Source organism: Euleptes europaea, chromosome 4, assembly GCF_029931775.1.
Source record: "Euleptes europaea isolate rEulEur1 chromosome 4, rEulEur1.hap1, whole genome shotgun sequence".
In the NCBI taxonomy this organism is placed as follows: domain Eukaryota; kingdom Metazoa; phylum Chordata; class Lepidosauria; order Squamata; family Sphaerodactylidae; genus Euleptes; species Euleptes europaea.
The window spans coordinates 25,932,844-25,942,376 of record NC_079315.1 but is presented as its reverse complement, the minus strand read 5'-3'; the positions used below and the strand labels follow the sequence as shown (position 1 = coordinate 25,942,376).

General features: G+C 39.8%; 1 protein-coding gene across 1 annotated transcript; it reads left to right on the top strand.

The window, feature by feature from the left end:
• The first annotated feature begins 721 nt into the window (after window positions 1–721).
• On the top strand, window positions 722–1,556 carry LOC130476626 (ELL-associated factor 2-like). Its single transcript, XM_056848588.1, is given in 2 exon segments — window positions 722–1,343; window positions 1,345–1,556. Coding segments are annotated over 2 exon segments (783 nt in total). The 5' UTR covers window positions 722–731; the 3' UTR covers window positions 1,516–1,556.
• Window positions 1,557–9,533: the final 7,977 nt, after the last annotated feature.

Sequence of the window (9,533 nt, the reverse complement as noted above, 5' to 3'; positions counted from 1 at the left end):
AGAACTGGAAGAATGAGGGTGTTTGTTAAAGAACTAGTAGAAAAAATAGAATAATTCTACAACATACCGCCAATATGCCAAAATATACCTCAGGTATGAAATGGTAGGAGGGAGGAAAGGTGGCATGATATTGTCCAATCTTGTCAGATCTCAGTACTTGGACAGGAGACCACCAAGAAAGACTCTGAAGAGGAAGGCAATGGCAAGCCACCTCTAGTTCTCACTCGCCTTGAAAGCCCCTTCCTGGGGCTGCGACTTGATGGCACTTTACACACATGCACATGAAATGGCAGGTACTGGCCCACATGGCACCTTATTGATCACACACTGATGCATTTATTAAAAACCTTTATTTTTGCTGCCTTTCAACCCAATCAGGGTCTACAAGGAGGTGAACATATTAAAAAATTAAAACATTTAAGCAATTAAAATACAGTTAAACTATAAAATAATTCAATTAAAACACATAAACAACACTAGAAGGAGGGCCGTAACATATTGGGGCTATGCCATAACACCCCCCCCAAATATATGTGTCCTTGAGAAGATATGCATCCACTACACCCACCCATCACCCCTCTAAGAGGTTCATAATTCTTGGGGAGGGAGCCGAACCCTAAAGAACCTAACTAGCAGCTCATACAACATTTTAACAAAATATTGAGAGTGGCGGCGTGAGAGGAGAGTGGTGGCGGCGGCTGCGCTGCGCTGGCGGGTGAGGGGCGCGCAAGATGAATGGGGCGGCCCCGCCGCTCTTCGGCTGCAAGGAGCGCGCGCTGCTGCTGGGTGACAGTTTTGAGAGGCAGCCACGTTGCGCCTTCCACACCGTGCGCTATGACTTCAAACCTGCATCAATCGATACATCCTGTGAAGGAGACCTTGAAGTTGGTAAAGGTGAACAGGTGACAATAACTTTACCAAATATTGAGGGTTCAACTCCACCAGTAACAGTTTTCAAGGGCTCCAAGAAGCCATACCAAAAAGAATGCATATTGATTATTAACCATGACACTGGAGAATGTAGACTTGAGAAACTGAGTAGCAACATCACTGTGAAGAAGACCAGAGGTAAAGGAAGCAGTAAGGTTCAGTCTCGTATTGAGCAGCAGCAGCAACTAATGCGAAGTGCAAATAAGATTTCAAACAGTGTTAAATATTCTACACCAAAAGAAAAGATGTCTCCAGCTTCTCCTATGGATGATATTGAAAGAGAGCTCAAGGCAGAAGCTAAAGTTATAGAGCAGATGAGTAGCTCTGATAGTTCATCAGAATCAAAGAGTTCATCCTCTTCAAGCAGTGAAAATAGTTCTAGTGATTCAGAAGATGAAAAGCCACCCCTTCCTTTGTCATTGCCACACCTTGCGAACACAGCCTCCCGTGTCTGCTGTATCACATCAGACCTTCTATAATATGGATACTGGATATAACAGAAGTAAAGAGAACACTGGACATGTGATAAACACATTGCGGAATGATCTCCAGTTAAGTGAATCTGGAAGTGACAGTGATGATTGAGAACATCTTGGGACTATAGAAATGCATCACCTCCCTCGATGAAGATTGAGAAGACAGTTGTTTTGCACAAAGTTTATACTGTCCGAGAGAGGAATGTTACCAACTTGGACAATAAAGTTAACTTAATTTTTTAAAAATATATATATTCAGCAAAGGCACAAAAAGGGACAGTGGGGTGGATCCAACCAGTTTTTCTGCTGACTGCTGATGAAAAGAGGGGGGGAGGAGGGTTCCTTCTGACTACCCAAAAAGGTTATGCTGAGGTTCATAGGACCTGTGAGACAGGGGTTGTAGTCAGGAGAGGATTTAGGTGAGAATGGGCAAAAATGCATGGTCGCTTTAGCCTCCTTTATTCCCTGTTTCAGCCAGGATTCGGCCAGGATCGAACGCATGAGTTTCGCCGAAAGTGCATTCAATCCTGGCTGAATCCTAGCTGAAACAGGGAATAAAGGAGGCTAAAGCGACCATGCGTTTTAGACCAATGAGTGGGAAATCTGGTTGGATCTACCCCAGTGATTTAACAGGGGCGTTTACAAATAGACTGTTCCTGTCCAAGACTTGGAACATACAAGGATGTTGAGGGAAAATACAGGCATATACAACAAAGACTCCTACTGGATGAGGGTTGCAGATGAATGTGCATACATTTTTATTAGGTTTTGCCTACATGATCTAGCCACTCTGATTTTGTTGGGGACACTTCACACGTACAAGGAATACTAACACATACACAGGTATTTACACACATGGATTAATATACTCCATGCACAGTGAGGGATTGTGGATTGCTCTCATACCTCACTAAATTTGGATATACTCATTAGTGTTTAGGGTTGCCAACTACCAGGTACTAGCTGGAGATCTCCTGCTATTTCAACTGATCTCCAGCCGATAGAGATCAGTTCCCCGGGGGAAAATGGCCACTTTGGCAATTGGACTCTATGGCGCTGAAGTCCCTCCCCTCCCCAAACCCCGCCCTCTTCAGGCTCCGCCCCTAAAACCTCCCGCCGGTTGCCAAGAGGGACCTGGCAACCTTACTAGTGTTGTATGTGAACGGTAAATGCACAAGCTAATTTCCTAGCATAAATTGTGCTGAAAGAAAGGATACATTTTTAATTTTAAAAAAGCTTTTAAAAAGATCTTGGAAATGCCATTATATTTTGAGATGGTGCATCATTTGAGTTTCCAGAATCCCATTAATAAAACTTTAATGAACTGACATTAAAGCAAAGCACAAAACAGTTACAGCCGTGGTCCGCTAAATATTAGTGCTGCGTTAGGAGTGCTAATCAGTGGCATGAAAATCTCAGCCGAGCACAAAGCTCTGATGATTTTTTTAAAAAGAATTATTTACTGTGGCCTTTTAATGCAACTGCAAGAAACAGAATTTAATTAGTTGGTTATTATGTGCAATGACGCTCTCTTTATTAATGTTTACAATCTGTTTTCAGAAGGTGTCCTCCATTTTTTGCGGAATATAAAAATCACATCTGCATGGTAAATTTTTTTTTATATAGATTTTATTGGGTTTTATACTAAAAATTTTCCATTGCATTAAACAACATCTATGACAATATAAAATTTCAATTCTAACCTAAAGTTGTTATAGTTCCATAACATATAATAAAGAAAAAAAAGAAAAAAAAGAAATGAAAAATTTTGACTTCCCCTTCACCTCTATCTTCCTCTTAATAAAAAGTTCATCTCGTCGTAGTTAATCTAATCTTAATAAACTATCAATATCCTGTATAAAAAAAAACCATAATCTGTTAGTAAATATAATTATGCTTATTCATTATAAAAAAAACCAAAAATAATCCTCTGGATCAGATTAGAAAATATTCTTCCATTCTTCCCTATTTTAACTCATATTCACAATAATGCATCCACGCCTCCCATTCCCCCAGAAACCAAACGTCATTTTCTTCATTTAGAATAACTGTGAGTTTTGCCATTTCTACCACTTCAAACATTTTAACAATCCAGTCTTTTTTCTCAAGAATTTCTAGCCCTTTATTCCCAAAGTGATGTCTTAATCTTAATTCCACTACATCATTAATAGCCATGCCACCCGTCCACACTATCAAAGCCTTTGGATCCAGCAATCATGTTTAAATCAATCCTTTAACCATGGTCTAATACTTCCTTCTGTAACTGAAATAGACCAGTCAGGTATGGGAACAGGATTTCTTTGTTCTCTCTCATTTCCTCAGACAGGATACGTATCCAAAAATAACTCTTTCTGGGCTTCATCTCCATCGTGGCTTCAATCTGTATTCCTTGACCTGCTCTCTTCTTCCTTATATCCACACGTCGTTCCATGACTTTTTTAAATGAAAAGTCTATTTCTTGTATGTCTGATCTCTTTATCGCCGGCTGGTTGCTTTCTTGAACATCTGTCTTCTTCTTTGTATCCTTGTATTCTTCCATGACTTTTTGGGCAGAAGAGTCCATTGCTTGTATGTCTGTATTTGTGGTCATCGTTTGAATTTTCAAGACTTTTATGTCTTCTATAACCAGATCCAACTTCTGATTGCCTACCTGTGATGATTGGTCAAGAGTCGTCATCATTGAAATCAGTTGAGCCATCTGTGTTGAAATCTGTTTTAATTGTTTAATTGTCGCCTCAGAATGTTTAGCAAGCATGTCCTGTATTTTTTTTTCCATGTTTGAATTCTGTAAAATTCCCTTTGATTTCATAGGAGCAGGGCTATGTATTAAGCCAAAAGAAGCTGGTAAAATACATGTCCACAGACAGGGCCTTTAAAGTTCTAATTAAAAGATAATAATTCAAACATCAGCCTTATAATTTTTTTGGGTTGAAAAGAGTCGAAATTGGCTCTAGAATTGCGTTTTAAAGTTTTGAAATACCAGTGAGTTTTTTCGGTCGCTCTAGGTCGGGCTGATCAGGAAGTATACAGGAAGTTGCTAGTGCCGTGGACCTTCTACCGCCTCTTCTCGATGGTCGTTCCTTCAGGAATGATTTCCAAGTAACTCGAGTGCGACGCGTAATCGGTCCTACAACTACTTCCTGTTATTTTAGTTCCGATGATAGATAGGTTGTTGTAGAGGGTCTTCCGTTCCAGGCGCTCCCTTACTGCAAACGTGGCAGGATATTCTTCGCCGGAAAATCAAGAAGAAAAAACACCCTCCCCTTCCCTTGGACCCATTGGTGATAGTTCTTGTCAATCAAAAGGTATCCTTCCGACTCTTTATTATGGTTTAGGCTGATCGGATTGATAAGGCTCCTGTCGCTAATCCCGATGGCTAACTCAGATCAAACTTTTTCAGTTCAGATTAAGGAGGAATGGGGGTCCCAGAAATATTCTTATCAGCCCCCCGTCTGTTCAAGTTTCCAGTAAGTAGACGAAGAGTTCTTTTGTACTCACTTGGGTGTCAAGAGGTGAGGTTCTTTTCTTTATGTAGTCCTTATGTTGGTATTAAGGTGGTGGAGGGTAGAGCTTGATGCCTAAGTTGCGTTTTGGCGATGTCCTTCCCTAGTGCCCTCGCAGGACCGGCGTCCAGGACTCCGAGGGGCTTAAAAAGCCCCCTCAGAGTACCTAGGAGGTCAAACCGCGTTTGCGGGCTGCAGGGAATTCCTGCTTTCCAACCCACTTGCAAGGGTCGGATTGGGGTATCTATGTACCCCAGAAATAACGCAAACTTGGATTTCTCCCAGGACAGCCTGGGGAAATGGAGTGCTCTCCCCAGCAGCAGCACCGGAAGTCCACATCTGCATGGTAAATTTGAAGCACAACTGAAATCCAGAACCTGTGGCCACATTTCATACTGTTTTGCCTGATAAACAGAGACTAACAACTTAATATTTTATAGAATGACCACCTAAAAAGTTAATTGTTCAGCTGCTCAGTATCTGTTAAGGAGACACTAGAGATGTGTGGAACCTTATCCACAAAAGTTTGGTTTAGTTTTTTCATTGCTACAATGTTCACAATTCCAGAACCATTAATCCAGAATTATATCACTTGCAACAATCATTTTAATTAAAATCCTTCCCCAGTCCAAAAGGTTATTGTTTGCTGTCCCTGTGCTGTTTCCAATTCTGAGGAATTAAGCCTTAGTCTTGTAAAGGCCTCTGCTAGTATAGAGGCCCACCATTTGATTCCCTGGAGGCAAAAGCGTGGGCTTCAGTTTCCAGCTATCGATTAAAATTTCTCTTTGCTCTTCCTGAGGGTAGCCTTCTAAGTTTCTTATCCAAGGACTCATATCGTAATCCCTGGTTTGGGTGTGTAGATGCTAAACTTCAGAGGCGAGGACTGGAAAATAGCCTTTTGTCAACTATGTCTTTTTCTACAGCCTGCTCTCTAGTGAAAAAAAGATTGTTTCAGTGGGACCTAAATAGCACTGCTCTCCGTGCTTATCCTGTGTGCTCTCCTTAGGGTTGCCAGATCCCTCTTCTCAACCGGCGGGAGATTTGGGGGGCGGAGCCCGAAGAGGGCAGGGTTTGGAGAGGGGAGGGACTTCAATGCCATAGAGTTCAATTGCCAAAGCAGCCTTTTTTCTCCAGGTAATCTGATCTCTATCGGCTGGAGATCAGTTGAATTAGCAGATCTCCTGCTACTACCTGGCAGTTTCAAAGAACAATATACCTATGCTGAAATAGACTAAATGTTTAAGAACAACAGCATGCGGCTCAAAAATTTGACATATAAACAAAATTTTTAAACAAATTTTTTTGGTACTAGGACCTTCATTGAAAATCAAATATAATTCAATACAATATTCCTATACAACCAAAGCAATAAACTTTCAAAGACATTCAAAAAATTTAAAAGAAATTCAACAGGAATTAAAGTTCATTCCCAAACCATAGGAAAAGAGTCCAAATCAAATTAGGTCACACCAGACCGTCAAGGTAAGTTCCTCCTATGGCGTCAATTCCCCAAATGTCCTCCAGGGGATGAAGCAATATCGTTCCGAATCTCAAGCAAAATTGTTCCAGCAATTCTGGAAGAGAAATTGAATCATTGTGAGAATCCTTTGCCACCCACACATTTTTTATTAAGTTTGATCGACATTTTATTTGAAAATAATTTTTTTAGGTATAAGGATCAGTTTTTCATTCAAACTCAGGGGGTGGCCATGGGCGCAGCCTGCGCCCCATCGATTGCCAACTTGTACATGATGTCCTTTGAGCAAAGGCTCTTATATAACAGCGATTTTTTTCTGGCACATGTCATATGTTATTTTAGATTTATTGATGATTTATTTTTTATTTTAAACTCAGCAGATAGTTTCTCATCATTTCATGCATGGATGAACTCTCTTGACGAGCACCTACAGTTCTCAGGCTCCTGTAACCAGCAATCGATTTCCTTTCTAGACGTGACGGTCTTTAGGACCCAGCGCAACACCATTGCGGTAAAACCTTTTCATAAACCCACGGATTTAGGGGCAGGTCTGCACTTCCATTCACATCATCCCCTTCATCTCAAACTCAATCTACCATACAGTCAGCTATTAAGACTAAAACGCAATTCTACTTTCAAAGATCGGGCTGAACAAGCTGAGAGGCATTCCCTTCTTTGCAGTGAAGGTAAAAAATGTGTTACTGCCCCTAGAATTTACGGCTCTTTGGAGTTCAATCATTTAACATATGACATTAAGAAAATCATTAATCGTCATTGGCACATTTTGCAGGATGTACCTGGATGTCAACAACCTCCTTTATTTGGTTTAAGAAAAACTCAGTCACTTAAGAATTACATGATTAAAACTGATTTCTTAGATCCTAAACCAGGGCCGATTATCACTGGACATCACAAGTGCGGGACCTGTTCAGTCTGTTCGCTCAGTTTGCCAGTGAAAGAGGTAAGCTCTTCTGCATTTAATTTTAAATACCAACTGAAGCACTTTACTAATTGTGCATCACGCAACACTGTTTACGCAATTTCGTGCCCATGCTCTCTTTTATACATTGGCTCATGTTCCAGACAATTGAAACTTAGGATTGGCGAGCACAGGGCGCGCTTGCGCACAAAATTAGATGCTCCCCTCACGCAGCATTATCTGGAAAAAAGGACATTCCGAAAATGACATTTTATTTTTTGCCCTCTGGAAGTACACACCGCGTTCTTTTCACCAACAGGATGTTGCAACCATTTTGCAAAGACAAGAAATGAAACTCATTTTTCTTTTCAAAACGATGCATCCTGCAGGACTCAATCATGAATTTGACTTGTCTAGTTTCCTTTAAGCAGGATAGGAGTTTGGGTTGATTGCACAGCTGACTCCTATCTATAACTCCTAGCACCATTCCCCTTAGTTTAACAACCTCTCAGCAGGAGTAAGGAGCCCGTTCGGGTCTTGTGCCGTGTCAGGTCTATTGCTATTGGGGTAAGGCTGCATTCGATATAGCACTTAATATTGTACATTTAAGAATAAGTGAATTTGATAATGACATTATTACATATTTAATATATTTTTTATAGAGGCTGCATGCCCAAACTACACATAAAAAGAATTTTCTTTTAAGTACAACTGAAGAAGCCGGATTGGCGAAATGACAGCTTATCTAGAAGTGTCATCTTTTATGATTTGGAACGTCTATTTATGATTTGGAACAATTTTGCTTGAGATTCGGAACGATATTGCTTCATCCCCTGGAGGACATTTGGGGAATTGACGCCATAGGAGGAACTTACCTTGATGGTCTGGTGTGACCTAATTTGATTTGGACTCTTTTCCTATGGTTTGGGAATGAACTTTAATTCCTGTTGAATTTCTTTTAAATTTTTTGAATGTCTTTGAAAGTTTATTGCTTTGGTTGTATAGGAATATTGTATTGAATTATATTTGATTTGCAATGAAGGTCTTAGTACCAAAAAAATTTGTTTAAAAATTTTGTTTATATGTCACATTTTTGAGCCGCATGCTGTTGTTCTTAAACTACCTGGCAGTTGGCAACCCTAGCTCTCCTGCTTTTGGGGGATTTACATATTCATTGTCCGTATATTGATTTCTTAACCATCCCAGTTTACAAAAGGTTTTTTTTTTTTTTTTTTTTTTTTTTTAGCAAGAGTCAATGTATTACCCACAGCCATTTTGAGCGGGCGCTATTCTAAAAAGCCCTATTCCGAGCGTCTATGTGGATGTGGAACTGGTTCTATCAAAACCATGGAGCATGTCTTCTTTTATTGAGGAAGATACAAGCACTCAAGAACACAGCTGATCAACCCATTCATTCCTGATATAGACATGCCTCTAGCGAATAAGCTACAATTTCCGCTGGGTGGTTGTGATCCAGCTATCACAGTTCCAGTAATTAAATTTATTTTGGGTTTATTTGAATTTAAGAGTCACGAGGATAATTTAAAGAATTTATATACGATTCAATAAATTATATAAAATAAAATAATTTTAAAAATTCTGCCCAGCAGTTCAGTGTGATTAGCTCACAGCCAATTGTACCATTAAAGGAAAGGAAAAGGTCTGCTGTTCCTCATTCCAAAATATTGGATTGGCTTTATTGCACATTCCCTCCATTCAAAAGCACAAGCCTAAGGCTAATCCAAATCATGCATAGTTGTCTTAACTTTACACTTTTCACATTGAGTTCCACAGTATGTATGTGTGTATACAAAAACACACATCAAATTCTGGAATACCTTGTACGATTTGTTATGCCAAAAAAGGTTTTTGAATTTGAATTTGACATAGACACACACACACACACACACACACACATTTAAATTAGACATAATCATAATTTTATATGGATGTTAGACAACCTCCCACCATTTTTTTAAATGGCATACCTACAGTGCATTCCTAGGAGAGTTACTCCAATCTAAGCCCATTCATTTCAACGGGCTTAACCTGGAGTACCGTAACTCTCCTTAGGAATGTACTGAAAGTCTTGCATTTGAGTACATGCTGTAATATCCCAGCAATGCCTCCAATCCAACCCCCCTTAAAATTTTATAATATTGCAGTAATATATTCCTATAGAGCATTGTATTTAAATGTATTTTTATACCCAGATAAATATGTCCAGA